The sequence below is a fragment of the Cyprinus carpio genome, chromosome B1, assembly GCF_018340385.1.
Source record: "Cyprinus carpio isolate SPL01 chromosome B1, ASM1834038v1, whole genome shotgun sequence".
NCBI lineage: Eukaryota > Metazoa > Chordata > Actinopteri > Cypriniformes > Cyprinidae > Cyprinus > Cyprinus carpio.
Window position 1 is genome coordinate 39,896,253 of NC_056597.1, and position 17,859 is coordinate 39,914,111.

The following is a 17,859-nucleotide window of genomic DNA, read 5'->3' on the forward strand; positions in this document are numbered from 1 at the left end:
AATCAGAGTAGGTATTCTACGCATTAATTTGTTGTAATGTGTGTCTATGTGAGGGGTTCGGATAGGTGATTGTAGTTTTTTTTTGTGTAAAGTGTATATTTTTGTATACATTTTACTTATTTTTTTCATGTTATTTTACTCATTTTGAATGATTGCTTGTAAGTATCTCATTTGATTAATTCTAATTAATTCCAATGTGTTAAATTTAATTAATAATATTGCTTGTAATCTGTTGCCACAATTTTATTGAGTAAATATAGAGTATCACTTTTTACAGTGTACAGATGGATAAGGTATGTTGATACATTATGGAGTACATTTAAGTACACTCTTGATACACTTTATTTTATGCTTACCCCATGTAATATTCTGTAATTTAAATGTTATTACGAAGCTAGTGCATGTATTTAAGCTGTGACGAGTTAATTCAAACTAAGATGGCAAGGTACAACACATGGGCCTACTACAGAACTTGATGGGTTGTAAGCCATTGATTCATTCACATCTGACTTACGCCCATCTATGCAGCTCATAGCAATTCATATGGAAAGAAGAGGAAGAGAAGCTATTATTTCACCATTTTACCTTCTGTTAGGATGGTCTGTGTTCATGCAGATCCTATGTGAGCAGCAATGATTTGTGGCAAGAATCATGCTCTTCTGATGTAGCAGTGTTGTGTGAGAATAAATAATTAAAAAGATCTGGATCACCCAGTTACACCAACAGCTGTGTAATCAACTTTGCCCTTTCATAGTGTAGCAGCCTACAGAACTTACAAAATTACCCTACGTAACCACAGGCTTTTACACGCCTTAGTAACATATGTAGGTACTTGTTGTTACATTGTGTAGTACTAAGTACTTTTTATATAATTACATTGTAACACATATCTAACAAAATCTTTTGTTACATCAGTAGGTAGCTGTGTAACGGACTTGCCCTGTTACATAAGTGTAACAGTTGCTGCCTATTACATGTGCATAATTACAATCTGTAAGTACATGCTGTTCCATAACTTAGTTACATATTAAGTACATTTTATTGCATGTTATTACACATCTACTACTAAGTACTTAATGAGGTAATTACTCTGTATTATGGACACCGTAAAATAAAGTGTTACCCAATTTTTTTATATATAACTCAGACTGGATTCGTCTGAAAGAAGAAAGTCATATACACCTAGAATGCCTCAAGGGTGAGTAAAACATAGGCTAATTTTCCTTTTGAAATGAACTAACCCTTTAACTATGTAGAAGGTACCCACTGCTGATTTACCATCATGGAAAACATCTGTGGAGAAACAGCCCAGAGAATTTTGTCTTTCACAGTAATAGGTTCATTCATGTATAATACAGTGAGCTCTGGTATGACAATCTCACACAACTGTTTCTGTGACGAGCGACACACTTTGGCGAAGTGTCCTATTTTTCCACAGGAATTGCATATTGCTTTTGTTGCTGGACATAAGGGTTTGTTAGCTTTGGTTTGTTGATTGCTGGATCCGCAATGGTGACATGAACGCCATTGTTTCGAGTTGGCAACAGGCCGTTCTGACGAAGAGGAAGGTAGAGGGACATTCTAAAATGCTTAACGTAAAAAATGCTTAACGTGGCATAACGTACGTAAACAACAACCAGGGAAACACAATTTTTTGTCAAAACTTACTTGTAATAAACACTAACTACTGTCAAAAGAAAGAGCCCTTACTATACAGATAAAGTGAATAATATAACGTTAAGTGTTTCCTCTCCCATAGAAATCCATTATAAGGAAACAGCTTAACGTGGTTTAACATTCCTTAACAATGACCAGGGAAAACCAAATTTCTGTCAAATTTTACTTATAATAAACACTTGTTGGTGTCAAAAGATCAAGCTCTTATTCAGTGTATAAAGTGAATAATATCACATTAAGCGTTCTCCCCCACTGGAGACCATTATAAGGAAACAGCTTAACGTGGACACATCGACGAACTGAGAACATTGTAAATTTGTTCAGTTTAATTTTGTAATAAGCATGAAAGTAGAGACATTATCTCTAATAATCATGCCTTCTCGCAGAGCACTATTCATATGGCAATGATCTACGTGAGCCACGCGAACAGGGTCAATGCCCCCAAACAATGGGACGACAAAGCATTCATTGTCAAGTTTATTGATTTGTCTGCGCTTTTGGATCATAACACCCTGCACATGTGCGGTTGATCAGCAGACGGTCCTATACAGAGAAAAACTAACTTTCCTATACATACTTGTGATCCTGAAAATGAACGTTGTGAAGAGCGACTGCATCCAGTGGAGCACATCATTTCTGACAAGTGAGTATATTGTTTCTTTCTTTCCTAGGAAAATTTATCATGGTTTTACTATAGTAAACGTGCAATGACCATGGTTTTGGGGCAGACTGAGCACAGTTTTACTACAGATAGCATTTGTATGGTGCTCATAGCATGGCAGGAACGGAGCAGGTAAAGGAACTGTAATCAACATCCTTGTCGCCAAATGCAATATCTGTACTCTTGCAAAAAAATAAACAAGCAGACACGGTTTCCCATCCTTCCCTTCTCTTTTCTTTACTCTCCTCTTTTTCTGTTACACACTGCCATCTAGTGGCTACAGAATACCTTTGCAGACACAACAATACTCTTAAAGCCCCAATATACTTCAAACGAAATCGAATTAACTGAAATGACGTAATTTCGAACAAAATCAGGCTGAAACAAAGTTAATTTTGAGTTTGTTTTGGCAGTTCAAAACAGCTCACCAAAGCAAACTTTTTGGGGGAGTTCGTTTTGGTTCTTACAGTTTTTGATGATTGCTTAAACACTAAAATTAAACTTTTCCAACAATTAGCAAAACCTTACACTCAAGGAGCAAAACACAAAGCTAAATTTGCACAACTGTAAGCACATTGTCAGCTTCACACTATTTGCAAAACATTATACACAGTGATTTGCAAAACACTAAACACACTTGTATACATCAGACACAGAAGTATATCATGATGTCATTTCCTTGCAATTCCAAAGCACTGACTGTCAAATTACCACACCTATGAGCCAATCTCTTAAACACAGCCATCAGGTGCACAAAGAAATGATTGCTAAATTGTAGACACACCAATCAGGTTTAAGCACTATAAAAATGCAGCAAGTAGGTTCACCTGCCTTCAACCAAAAGGAGTCAGAAGAAGAGTGAGGGTAAGAGGAGGAGTACACAGAGGAGGAGAAGGAGGTAGAGGAAGAGGAAGATGTAGATGTAGAGGAAGAGGAAGAGGCAGAGGCCGAGGCCGAGGAAGCCCTGAAGCAGGAGGAGAACGTGCACAAAGAAGAAGAGGACCAAACTAATCAAATGACATTCGTGCAACACTAGTGGACCATGTTGTGAACCACGGATTGACGCTGAGGGAGGCTGGACTGAGAGTTCAGCCAAATCTTAGCAGATATACATTGGTATCTGTCATAAGGATTTTTCAATAGGAAAACAGGTAAAAGAAGATCTGTCTACAGTTACAGTAATCAGCCGCTTTTTGTTTGCACCATATCAGCACTTGTGATACCCCCTTCTGTGACATTGTACAGTAAGTTACATGTATTATTCTCTACATAGGATTGAGGGTCGGGAACGACAAGGAGGAAGGGGGCCCATATTCACGCAAGAACAAGAGAGAGATAATAAACATGGTTTTGGCCAATAATGCTATCAGGCTCAGAGAACTACAAGCAAACATTATCGGTGACCGTGCCATTTTCAATAATGTCCATCAGGTCTCTCAGTCAACACAGGCACGCATCCTGAAAAGACATCAGGTTCAAATGAAACAACTTTATCAAGTGCCTTTTTCATATATATTGATGAGGCAGGGTTCAACCTCACAAAAGCAAGAAGGAGAGGCAGAAATATCATTGGCCACAGGGCTATAATCAATGTCCCAGGGCAACGTGGGGGTAACTTCACCCTTTGCGCTGCCATTTCACAGCATGGGGTTCTCCTCCATCATGCCAAATTTGGCTTTTTCAACACACCTCACATTCTCGCATTTTTGGACCGATTGCACCACATCGTCACAGCAGGTAATGAAATGCACCAGATACAATACACTGTCATCTGGGATAATGTGTCATTCCACCGCTCTGCTTAGGTTCAGAACTGGTTTCAAGACCATCCACAGTTGACAGTACTATACCTTCCACCATGCTCTCCGTTTCTGAACCCTATCAAAGAGATTTTCTCTGCATGGCGGTGGAAGGTTTACGATCTCCAGCCCCAGGCTCAGGTACACCTCATTCAGGCCATGGAGGACGCCTGTGACCAAGTCAACGCCACAGCTGTGCAAGGATGGATTCGACATTCAAGACGGTTCTTCCTGTGTTGTCTTGCTAATGTGGATATTGCTTGTGATGTTGATGAAATTCTCTGGCCAGATCCAGCTAGGCTAAGAGTTAATGTATAGTATGTTTACTGTAGTATTTTCTGTACAATATTGTCATTTTTTTTAGATTATTTTTTATGTTTGTTGTTATTTACTGTAATTGTAACCTGTACTAGATACAGTATTTTACATTTGTCTGTTGTTTGCTGAGCTAACGGTGTTATGCACACTACTGTAGCATAACATATGGGACATGTTTTGTTGTGATTCTCCATGTTGACTGATTTGGGTATATGGAGAGAAATCGATGATATTTTCCTCAGTCTGCAGCATTGGTCTTGTGTAGTGTTTAGTGAACTATTGTATAGTTGCACTTTCTCTGTGAACTTCATTTACAGTACTCTAATCACTGAGAATTAGACTTGCTAAAAGTGTTTTATGTTAGCAACAGCAGTGTGTAACTGGTTCAAAAAGATTAAAGTCATATGAAATGTGTGTGTTTCGTATGGTAAAAAAATATTGTTTTTATAAAGTTTTATATAGTTTTGACAAAAGTGTTCCATTTTGCAAAGGATCTGAAGTGTTGTGCTACTTTGGTGTGATTTTAAAACTTATAGTTACTGAGATACATAATTAGAATGATTAACGAACAGTGACAAAAACTAGCAATGATCAGGGTGAGACCAGTACAGTTGTTTTCACACCATGAAAGACACGTGATTAACATATTTTGAAAAATGAAGACATGACACTAAACACTATAACAAGGCAAAAGGGCATCATCACTGACACAGCATTAGACCAAAATGTAAAAGAAAGAACTGAAACTGAAAGAAACTTCACATCAGTGTGCAGAGATGCTCATTATATTTTCAAATCTGATTCGTATTTAATCTGTTCCTAAGGAAACAAGCAAATTCTCAATCATTTGTCTAATTAATAGGGATTTGGAAATAAAATTAAAGACTTCAAAGTAATAGAATGCTAAGTTATTTTCTCATCTCAAACGTTTTTGTAAGATCTTCTAAGCTTTTTACTCTGACAGCCGAGGAGGTGAGAAAACCAAGCGTGTTTCAAACTCTCAGCAGCATCCCTCCAGTGGTGTTGACGGTGTGATCATGTGATCCGTTTGAAAGAAGAAAGTCATATACTCTTAGGATGATTTGAGTAATTTATGGACTAATTTTCATTTTTGGGTGAGCTAACCCTTTAAGAAAAAAGAGGGTTTAAAGCAGATTTATTTCCCAAACTATATTTTATTTTATGAAACGGATAAAGCATACATGCAGAATATGTGTAATACAAATGATTTCCATCTTTAGGAATGGTTTTAATGTTCTGATGTTGCTGATATAATTAATTTGAGATGTACAATTGTTGCAGATGTTTTTTTTGTTTGTTTTGTTTTTTACCTTGACCTATTTGTTGGATGCACTCACAGAGTTGATTTCAAGCACATGCCCCTGACCCTTTTTTATTAAGCCTGACTGCTCCAATTTTTGTCTGCTGATTGCTGTATAAGAGGTCTGTTAAAATAAGATACAACTCCAATGTCCTCCTGAAGATCGCAAAAAGTCCGGTGGCACCTCAGTTCTCTCAGAGAAGCTATCAGTCTCAGCTGTCAATCATGGCACTCCCATTTTTATAGCATCACATAACTAAAACATTTTTCTTCAAAGAATAGAGTTAGAATAGAGAGTGCTAGAGTTAGAGGGTCAAATAAAGATGGAAGAGATGTGTTTTTAGCCGTTTCTTGAAGATGGCTAAGGACTCAGCAGCTTAGATTGAGTTGGGCAGGTCATTCCACCAGGAGGGAACATTTAATTTAAAAGTCTGCGAAAGTGATTTTGTGCTTCTTTGGGATGAACAATAAAGCATTGTTCACTTGCTGAATGTAAGCTTCTAGAGGGCACATAAGTCTGAAGTAATGAATTTAGATAAAGGGGTGCAGAGCCAGTGGTGGTTTTGGAGGCAAACATCAATGCCTTGAATTTTATGTGAGCAGCTACTGGTAGCCATTGCAAATTGATAAACAGGGTTATTATATAACTAAAACCTAATTTTTTTCAAAAATGAGCACTTGAACTTAAGCCAGCGATAAAAAAACTACATACAAATTGACAAAAAACATCTTTGGAAAAATATTATTTGAAGTGTAATTGATTTATTTAGTTTGTTTCACATCCCATTAGATTATATGGAAAGGGTGGGGTTTATGACATATACTGGGTCCAGCCACATGGGGCCGATCAAAACGGTTTGGCTCACTTTTCTGCACTTGTGAGGCACACTGGGTTCTGAACCACACGCTGAGGACATCTACTGGTCAAATGCATGTAAATACAAAGGAAAGACTGGAAACACAACCCAAACACAACCTTTGCGGTACAACACAATTAAAAAAATTGGCAATATACAATATCTTTAAATGCACTGAATAAGCAGAATTTGTAAAACTTCATATGCAATGTAATCTAAATAATTTTAGATGTACTTTTTGCAAATGAAGATTTGCATAGTAATTCATATGTTTTTTACAGTAAATTTTACAGTAAATTTAACATACACTAAAATGGTACACTTTTATATCAGTTCATAACATAATTTCATCAGCCCCTAAATAAAAATAATCATCTCATTACTCATTACACTTGGCATTGTGTACACTCACAGTTGGCTCTTTTGACAAATAGTGACCCTGGACCACAAAACCAGTCATAAGGGTCAATGTTTCGAAATTGAGATTTATACATCTGAAAGCTGAATAAGCTTTGCAATGATGTATGGTTTACTGGGATAGGACAATATTTGGCCAAGATACAACTATTTGAAAATCTGGAATCTGAGGGTGCAAAAATATACTGCATATTACTAATAAAAAATTATGTTTTGATTTATTTATGGTAGGAAATTTACAAAATATCTTCATGGAACATGATCTTTAGTTACTATCCTAATTAATTTTGGCATAAAATAAAAATCAATAATTTTGACCCATACAATGTTTTTTTTTTTTTGGCTATTGCCACAAATATACCACAGCGACTTAAGACTGCTTTTGTGGTCCGAGGTCACAATTGGTTGTGATTGTCATCATTTGTAAGTCATTCTGGATAAAACCAACAGCTAAATTAATTAAATGGATAGTTCGCTTAAAAATAAAAATTACCCTATGATCTAGTCACCCTCCAGCCATCCTAAGTGTACATGACTTTCTTCTTTCAGACAAACACAATCTGATTTATATCCATCCATCATAAGATGTGCTCCTTGGGTGGGGGGGGTGGGGGTAAAGGCCTTCTGAAATGAATTGATGCATTTGTGTAAGGCAAATACACATATTTAAGACTTTATAAACCATAATCTCTAGCTTCCGCTAACTGTCATGCATGTGATCACCAGAGAGTTGCATTCCAGCAGATGATGTAGAGCGTAGAGATCAAGGTTTGTAAAGTTTTAAATATGGATATATGGATAACCCGTCATTTCATTTCAGAAGGACATTATTACCCCCCTGGAGCTGTGTGGAGTACTTTTTATGATGGATGAATGCACTTTTTTGGACACCCATTTACTGCTATTATAAAGCTTGGAAGAACCAGGACATTTTAATATAACTGATTGTATTTAAACTATCACTTTAATGTAAATCAAGACACTACTGTCGATCGTTCAGGGCTTCACCCACAGAGAGACAGAAAAATCTGTAAAATGTCCCAAATAATACGGTCTGTCACACTGAAAGTAAATTAATACATGAACAACTCATGCACTTCAAATTTCTGGTCATAAAAATTACTTGAATTACTTGATAATAAACACTGAATTATATTCCTGGTCAACACTTTGATCTCACAGTGATGTCACCATGAGCTCCCAGGATACTTGTGATGAGGTCACTATGTGAGGTGAGCTAAAAATGTAACCTCACAGTTCCCTCAAAGTGCACTCACTGTACAGAGACTAGGTACCCAGCATGCATTGCAGCAAGAACAAGAAGCTTTTGATTGTCAACATTGTTGAGATTCATACACTGATTCTTGATGTTTCTCTTTGTTTTTAAATGACACAGCAGGTCAAAATGCTTGTGACTCATCATGCTTTTAAATTTCTTCATAAATTATTGCACTGTTGGGTCCTACACTGTATCATTAAAGAGCTAATATAAGTAGAAACTTTAGATTTTATATTAGACTGCATACTTAATCTGGGTGAAGATGGTGTTGTTATCATCAGTAACAAACCGATATCATCTGATTGCAGTTTCTTTTTGGTATTCCGTGCCATAACAATATTCTTTACAAACACTAATCCCCTTGATGGTAACGTCAAATGAAATGATAAAACATCATCATCTAAATCTCTGTTCATTCTCAATAAGCGCTTTTGTAGATGTGTGACAGAAATAAAGTCAGTCTGGTTAATAATGAGAGGAGCTGGTGATGCTGTTTGTGGAGTTTTTTAATCATTCTCTGCTGAGATCTCGAAAAATTTAATGTGTTTTGTATTTCAGTTGATTTCATCGAAGGCTGCGTCTGGAAGTCAGTTGTATGGTTGGAGAAGGTTCTGTTAGCTGAGTGTGCACTCATGAGCTTATCATGTGAGAGCACTGTGATATCACTGTGATAGTGTTGAGAAACAGGATATAGAAACACTCCTCGGTGATTGATATTTGAACTGCCTCCTCTCAACCTGCTCAACATTTTGAATTCACAATGAGCTCACATATTACTCACACTGTGAGAATGGTGTGATATCACTGTGCTCATCGCATGGTCTCACGTGTTGACTGGGTTGTGTGTACTTTGTCAGTAGATATTTGATATCAAGAGTGAAGACACTTACCGTTATATTCTCATACAAAGATTCATTCATCTCAACATCACAAGCTTCAGGGGTGTCATCATTTGGTTTAGAATGTTTCATCTTTGCCCTAAAAAAAAAAAAGATTAAAAAAGCTAACTCAAAAACTAACCAATATAAAATAGCTATAAGGTTGCCTATAATGAGGAAGTTGTGGCCTAGTGGTAAGAGAGTTTGATTCCTAACCCTAAAGTTGTGGGTTCGAGTCTCGGGCCGGCAATACCACGACTGAGGTGTCCTTGAGCAAGGCACCGAACCCCCAACTGCTCCCTGGACGCCGCAGCATAAATGGCTGCCCACTGCTCCGGGTGTGTGTGTGTTCACGGTGTGTGTTCGTTGTGTTGTGCTGTGTGTGTGTGTGCGTGTGTGTGTGTTGGACGGTGGGTTTGTGTGTTCGTTCACTGCTGTGTGTGCGCAATTTGGATGGGTTCTGTATGTCACGTCACTAATATCTAGTGCTGCTGTCATACACTGATTATTATTCAACATAATGCACAGAAGAAGAGTGAAACCTCATCAAGTCACCTGTAACAGTAAGAGACACTCCTGGATGACCAAGCCATTTCTTATCAGGTTTATTAGTTGTGAATCTGAAATAGTACATGTGTGAATCCTTCTGTGTCACATGACTCAGTCTGATGGTGCAGTTCTGCTATTTCTCTCTCAGATACTGAAGCCTCCGACTGTATTCAGGGTCTGGAGCCTCTACATTATCTATTACTGTTGTTTTGGTCCAGAACACTTTCCTGATCTGATATCCAGTAGGGTATGTATAAGTGCAGCTCATTATCACTGAATGCTTTAGTGCACAAATGTATGTGATCATAAACTCCTGAAACACACATTAAACGGATTGTTCACCCAAAACGATTCTCTCATAAGTTCCTCATGTTATCCAAAATCTTTATGCTGTCACAAACTTGTTCATTAATTTTAACATGGTACATTTTAATTGTGAGAGAGAGAACTTTGACTAAAGTTTACATGATATTGTATTTTTGATTAGTAATAATAATAAAAAAATTAAATAAAAAAATGAACAGGGAGTCCTATTATTTGCAGTCCCTCAGCTAAAGAAATTCACAAGTAATATATTTATTTAACAGGTTTATTAAGCGACTATGTAATGTTTGTTAATCGTTATCCAGTGACTCACCATGAACGAGCAGAAACACCAGAGGAAGAGGAGGAGCCATTCTGACTGACATCACTACAAAAACAATAAAATGCACAATCATCATTTTGAATACAAACTTTAGCTTCAAAAACGTCTCCATAAATCACTTTTCAGTGAGAATATTTTTTTATTAAACCAGTGGTTTCTACAACAGTTTTAATCTATATTAATCTATATTCACATATTAATATTCATACATTAACTCTTACCATTTTCTGGTGAGTCTGATCTCCAGCAGATGTTAAACTGATTTCACATGCTTAACACTGTTTGCTTTAAAAAATTTAAACTGGCCACCTTTTCTTCCTGGAAATATTTTCTGAACAGTTTTGAAACATATATTGCATAAGACTGAATGTCGTTATTTTGACCACAGACAGACAAGTTATTTTTAAATGTCATTGAAAGATTTCCTTTTTTTGCCTTCAGTTTACTGGCAGAAAAAGTACTGACAGGAGGTGGTGGGCAGTAGACGTGGTGGGACAGGAAATTAATATATATATATATATTTTTTTGCCTTCAGTTTACTGGCAGAAAAAGTACTGACAGGAGGTGGTGGGGGTTGTGGGCAGTAGACGTGGTGGGACAGGAAATTTTCACTTGCTCACAAAAGTTTCTCAGGGAATTAAAAATATTATTAGCGAAATCAAAAACACTGAAATATAATTTTTCATATTTATGTCACTTTAGGGGCTCTATAGCTTAAACTGTTGTTTTAGTCAAACTGATTTTGAACTTTTCTTTAAACACACATAGTTTCACTACAAATAATCATTGATGTTTGCAGATTTTGTTGTGATAGACCCCATAAAAACAGGATATTAATAGTAACCCGGCAATCACATATGGTACGTTATTATTAATATTACATTTACATTTAGTCATTTTGTAGACCGTTTATTAATGTTATTATTTTTTTTTTATCATTATTTATTTATTTATTTTTTGCGTCTTACACCGTTTAGTGCAGCTCACAGGGTAATGATTACAAACAAAAATATTAGGTATATTTCTTTCAGTTTAGCTCTGCAGTGAGCTGGAGTTGACTGCCTGGGCTACAATAGAAGTAAATAAAGATTTAAAGAACTGAAATCATGAACAAATGGAGCTAGAACTTGATTAAACTGATACGTTCATTTATTTGGTCACAGAAACGTTTGAAATAAAAAGTTTGAATCATTTAATTTTTAACAAACACATTACCACGACACATCACAACATCTTTTTTTAGTTTTGGCTTTTTTGTTTCCTGCTCATCTGTTCACCTGATTTAATGAATAATATGCCATAAATTTAGTTCAACTGCATGCTAAATTAAACAGCCAAACTTTCAAGGGCATTAATTAATATTTGTACATATTCAGCAAATATTTGTGGCTTTTGCTTTTCCCAGCAGACCAGATTGATGTATAAACAGGCTTCATGATGGTCTGTCATTCATTTGACGCTGCTGTAGATCACAGAGTCCTCTTCCACAGTCTCCACATCTGATCGCCTAAAAAAAAAAAAAAAAAAAAAAAAAAAAATAGAAACACAATAATGTTATGCATCAGACTACATAAGTCATTTAAAAAAAAAATACAGCCATCTTGTATCAGCATGTTTCAGCAAGTTCATGTTTAAAGAACTATAAATTTCTCCTTTCTTTATTAACACAACAGAGCAGATGATGAAAGAATATTTATCTGTGCACCTCACGCCAGCAGCAGGCTGGTGAATCCTGAGATTGTCGTACTGGTTTTCATTCTCCTCTGCTCTCTGCGTCGGTTTGGTTTTGTGATGTTGGACAGTCACGTACTGGATCTCCTCAAGGTCTTCATTTCTGTCTCTTCTGGGTTTACTGTATGAAACGCTGGCATATGGAGCATCATCACAAACGGCTGATTCAGACACGTGAGCATCCCTCTCATTTACGTTAGAGTACAGATCATCCTGAAATGAAAGAAAATTAATTATTATGAAACCTAGCTAAAAGTACATGACAACTATTTCCAGTCAGGTCTGGATGATTCACCTGTTTTACTGTGATGACTGCAGCTTTTGCACTTCTTCGTTTTCTCCTGGTTTTATAGATATTAAAAATTGTAAGCTGTGTTTTAAAGATTCATTACTAATAATCACATGGGGCAATTCCACCTGTACTGTAACTGAGAATCAAACTTACATTATGAACACGATGATGATGATGACGATGAATAATCCTACAGATGCCACTGTGATTCCCAAAAAGATGAAAAATATTAGTTAACATTGACTCTCAAAGCTACAAAACTTTCTTGAACCCTATATAAAATAAAATCTTCACCAGTCACTGATAAACCTGCTGATCTCTGAGATCCGTGTTGATTGTGAGCCTCACAGTAGAAGCGTCCACTCTGTAGAGCACTGAAACTCTGTCCAGATCCAACAGAGGAGCTTTGATTCTCCTTTTTCCTGCTGATTTCTGCAGGTGGGTTTGAGTCACTGCTGCAGATCAGAGTTAGTGAATCTCCCTCCACTATTTTGGCAGATGAAATGATGTATACTTAGACTGAACTAAGAGGATCTAAAACAGAAAAACATTGATATCATTAACAGTCACAATACGTTTGACATCACAGAAGATTAAATGTCACAGTTTCTGAACATCTTTAACTCACACATGACATTTAAAGTCACAGTTTCAGAGTATTTCTCTCCATGTTCATTTCTGGACTTGCACTTGTATTCTCCACTGTGATCAGAGCTGATCTTTGAGATGCTGTAGATTCTTCCAGATACAACGGATGCTCTTCCTTTAAACCAGATGATTTCTGCAGGTGGGTTTGAATCACTGCTGCAGCTCAGAGTCACTGAATCTCCCTCCACTATTTCACCAGATGGACTGATGGACACTGAGACGCTCTTTGGAGGATCTACAGAAGAAGTACAGTACTGTTTATGCAGTACTACAGTATGAAGTCAGTGTCAAAGCATCATTAGATATATAAATGTGATCAGCTGGACTTTTCTAACTCAAACAGTCTGATGCATTTTGCCACTTGATCTGGGTCTGGCATTGCTTCACATTCAAACAATTAGCAACATGAAAATTATTTTTCCCATGGCACAAAATTCTCAAAAGAGCCACTACTGTACATTTTAAGATTTTTTTTTTCATGTGTGTGTGGTAATAAGTGTTATGCAACAAAACTGATTACCACACACCAAAAGAAAAGGAAAGGAAAGAAAAGAAAAGAAAAGAAAAGAAAAGAAAAGCCATGTGGAGCACTTTTTATGATGGATTGGCACAGTTTATTGGACTTCTATTTGAAGTTGTAGAAAGTTGTAGAAACTTGGTGGAGTGTCTGATCGAAACACTGGAAAAACACCAGTCCTTTACTCTCTTTTTATTCCATTGAATTCAAAAAGCCTAGGTCTTAAGTAAAGGGGTCATATGACGTTGCTAAAAAAGAACATTATTTTGTGTATTTGGTGTAATGAAATGTGTTTATGTGGTTACATTATTTTCCACATACTGTACATTATTGTTGCTCCTCTATGCCTCGCCTTCTGAAACGCATCAATTTTTACAAAGCTCATCAGTCTGAAAAGCGAGGTGTGCTCTGATTGGCCAGCTATCCAGTGCATTGTGGTTGGCTGAATACCACAAGCGTATGACAGACACGTTCCACCCCTCACCATACTGTGATGCCGTGTCCTGGTGCGACAAGACAAAACCAATAAAACCCATTACAAATAATCCATTTTGTTGTGGTCGAGTCTTAACTTTTATAAAGAATATCTCTTTTGGTTTGAGATTTTAGTCTTTGCAATTTTAGGGATCTTATCTATTCACAAACAACCTGTAACACTCCAAAGAGAAAGGAAAACTTGAAATCGCATCATATGACCCCTTTAAGAAGTTTTCATGTCTTTAAGTTCACAAATTCACATGCAGCAGATTCACAAGATGTAAATTCTCAGATGTTGAGAGAAGAACAGGATTAACAGGATGGTCTTAAGTCATTAACACATCCTGAGGAAAAGGACTCAAAGGACATGGTTAGGTGTCCATTCAAGCACCAAGTTGAAGTACAAAGAAAAATAAGAACAAATGAGTCAAATTCACAACACTACTGTACTAATGAATATCACCCATTCACTGCCATTATAAAGCTGGGAAGAGCCAGGACATTTTTAAATATAAATCTGATTGTACTTGTCTAAATGAAGAAAATTATATACATCTAGGATGGCTTGAGAGTGAGTAAATAATGGGGTAATTTTCAGATTTAGGTGAACTATCCCTTGAGTATGGACTCATACAAACACTGAGCCATGTTAACACCTGGGATTTTGCTGTAATCTAGAGAACATAGGAATGACACACACAGATACACACCATTACAGCTGGGCAAGCTTTTCTCTGAATGCCCAAAGTAAAGATATGCAGTCAGTTTAATACACTTTTGAAAACCCAGCCAGTATAACATTTACACATTTGACATTTTAAACAATGTGATTTCTGCACTAAATCCAGCATAAACTCAGCACTATCTGCACACTCACGACAGACGTCACTATCTGAACTTCACAGCGTTTGGCTGGCACGTGGTTTATGCTTGATATTCACATAAAGTCAAGCATTGCTCAACATTTTTGACCAGTGGCAGTGTTTCACAAAAACCAAGGGTATTGGATAATTCCCTGTGCTCAACAACCCAACCAACAAAATGTGCACGAAACTCCACTATACTAAAAGAACACACAGTCCACAGACATGCAGAGACTTACAGATAACACAATACAAAAGCAATATCTGTTTATATTTCAACATTTTATCTGTCTTTCTTTCTGTGTGTTTGTATAAACACATTTCAAGACTCTGTCATGTTATCTTTAGTGAGCATCATCATAAGCTGTTTATTTCCTCTGTTTTGAATACATATGCCATGCACTGTCATAAGTGAATGCCACCCCTTATGTTTTTGATGCTCACGGCTGCTCTCACACGAGCCTGAAGCTCATCTCTCATAGGAATGAACTGAAAATGCTTGATCAAGAGCTGATTCCTGCTGATATGAGGCGATTTCACCCACAAAATTTCACCGAGCAATGATAATGGTGACCGCATAAAGGCGTTTTCATGGCATGCAAGAAAGTTGAAAAGATTTATATACATTTTTAAAAGAAATTTTCACCTTAAAATCATGTTAACATGAATATCGTTCACATCTAGTGGCTGTACTATTGAAATAGTGAACATTTTTAATGTTTACAGATTGGCCCTGTTTACTTCCATTGTACGTGTCTTACTGGCTGCGTTTACATGGACATCAGTGATCTAATTATTTTCCTTATTCTGAATGAGACAATATTATGATTAAGGTGTTTACATGAGTTGCTTTTAGAATATTCCTTTCATGTTCCCGTTTTACATTTTATAGTACAGGGGTGACAAACGTCGGTCCTGGAGAGCCACAGTCCTGCAGTTTTGCTTCAATCCTAATCAAACACACCTGAACAAGCTAATCGAGGTCTAAAGGGTTACTAGAAAGCTACAGGCAGGTGAGGTTTTATCAGGGTTGAAGCTGAAGTCTGCAGGACTGTGACTCTCCACCCCTGATATAGTACATAGATCGATTAAAAATTAAAAACAGGTCATTAAGTCCCCATGCAACGCCATCTGACGATACCTCCAGAATTTCACATATCACAGTTTGTCTTCATTATGGAAACATATACAGTTTTTCTCTTTTGTTTGACCACTGCTGTGTGTGTATCCTGTCACAAAATGATAAAATAGGAATACTTCACATGTCTTCATTCAATGTGCTTACTTCAGGTATGACTTTAGCTGGATTGAGATAATCAAAAATCTCTGTCAAAGAGTATTGTCTTAATTGTGTTAATATCTGAATATTGTTGTCCATGTAAACGTACTGACTGTAAACATGATTTATGCTTTTTTTAAAGAGAAGGAGGGACAAGTGACTTTGAAGGAAACCTTTATAGAATATACTCACACGTGACATTGAGCTGAACAGCAGGAGAGATGTAAGTGTGTTCCTGTAGAGCACAGCTGTATCTGCCTGCATCCTCTCTTCTGACTGACTGCAGCAGGAGTTGATTGTTTCTGTCTCTTCTCTCAGTTAATGGCTGTGAGTTTCTGTACCAGATGAATGTTGTTCTGTCAGTCAGAGCGCAGCTGCTTTTACATGTCAGACGGACTGAATCTCCCTCTGTCACTCTCTCAGGAGACTCCACCTGAAGATCTGAACACAACACACACATTATATCTAGTGCTGCTGTCATACACTGATTATTATTCAACATAATGCACAGAAGAAGAGTGAAACCTCATCATAGTCACCTGTGACAGTAAGAGACACTCCTGGTTTACCAGTCCACTTTCCATCAGGTTTATCAGTGATGAATTTGAAATAGTACATGTGTGAATCCTTCTGTGTCACATGACTCAGTCTGATGGTGCAGTTCTTCTGTTTATCTCCCAGATACTGAAGCCTCTGACTGTATTCAGGGTCCTCAGACAGATCTGGTAACTCTTCATCTTCATCTTTCTCTTTAACAAGTGTATTGGTCCAGAACGCTTTCGTGATCTTATATCCAGTAGGGTATTTATAAGTGCAGTAGATTGTCACTGTTGACCCATTTAGTGCACAGATCTGTGAAGAGCGGTAACTCACACTCCAATCATTCTGGCCGTAAACTCCTGAAACACAACATTAATGAAACAAATAATGAAAACACTAGTCTTAAAATCAGACAAAACCATAAAAGTTCAATAAAACTAGTTTTCTTAAAGTTTTCTAAAAGAGAGGCTCACCTGGAATCATGAGCAGAAACATCAGAGGAAGAGGAGGAGCCATGAGCAATGACATCACTGCAGGAAAATATAATACAACAGTACAATACCTCATCTTTAGTTTCATAAACATAAAAACAACAACATTAGTATACTGTACTACAAACATTGTAACCAATGATAAAACTCCTTTAAAATCTGCACTGTTAGAAGTTTTACACTGTTGAAACTCAAGTACACATTAGCACTAGATGTTCAGAGGTTATGGAAAGAAAATCTCTCACTTCTCTCACTCACTCACTTATTATTATTATTATTATTATTATTAGTTATTAGTTGTTTTAGTTACATTATTTATTACTGAGCGAGTGTAACTCTTACCGTGTTGTAGTTTCAGTCAATAGATTCCAGCAGAGTGAGCTTCAAATGCAAGATGAAACTGTTCTTCTGCTGTTTTACACTCTTTTTTCCTTCCTCTTTTTAAAGTATATTTTAGCGGCTTGCACCATAACAAGACAAGAACAACCCAAACAACACCAACTTACAAAAGACTAAGACTTACTAAATAAATAAATAAAATAAAATTAACTCTATCAAGAGGATTGGTTTTAAAATGTCTAAATGCATCACAGTGGCTTGCACGAAGAAAAAAAACAAA

At 36.8% G+C, this 17,859-nt stretch overlaps 1 protein-coding gene across 1 annotated transcript; it reads right to left on the minus strand.

Moving 5' to 3' along the window:
- Positions 1–11,533: 11,533 nt before the first annotated feature.
- Positions 11,534–17,757, minus strand: LOC109071727 (B-cell receptor CD22-like). Its single transcript, XM_042716097.1, has 10 exons — positions 17,583–17,757; positions 17,223–17,279; positions 16,749–17,108; positions 16,402–16,650; positions 13,030–13,308; positions 12,735–12,911; positions 12,579–12,642; positions 12,429–12,474; positions 12,108–12,346; positions 11,534–11,909 (listed from the first exon to the last, which is right to left on the minus strand). The coding sequence occupies exons 2-10, from the start codon at positions 17,275–17,277 to the stop codon at positions 11,852–11,854; spliced, it is 1,527 nt and encodes a 508-aa protein (XP_042572031.1). The 5' UTR covers positions 17,278–17,279; positions 17,583–17,757; the 3' UTR covers positions 11,534–11,851.
- Between the last annotated feature and the right edge of the window lie 102 nt (positions 17,758–17,859).

Coding starts and splice junctions, on each gene's coding strand:
- LOC109071727 (XM_042716097.1), bottom strand. CDS start 17,277: ATGTCATTGCTCATGGCTCCTCCTCTTCCTCTGATGTTTCTGCTCATG. Junction 12,643..12,734: donor CGGATCTCAGAGATCAGCAG/GTTTATCAGTGA, acceptor TATTTTTCATCT/TTTTGGGAATCACAGTGGCA. Junction 12,475..12,578: donor ATCATCATCGTGTTCATAAT/GTAAGTTTGATT, acceptor CTATAAAACCAG/GAGAAAACGAAGAAGTGCAA.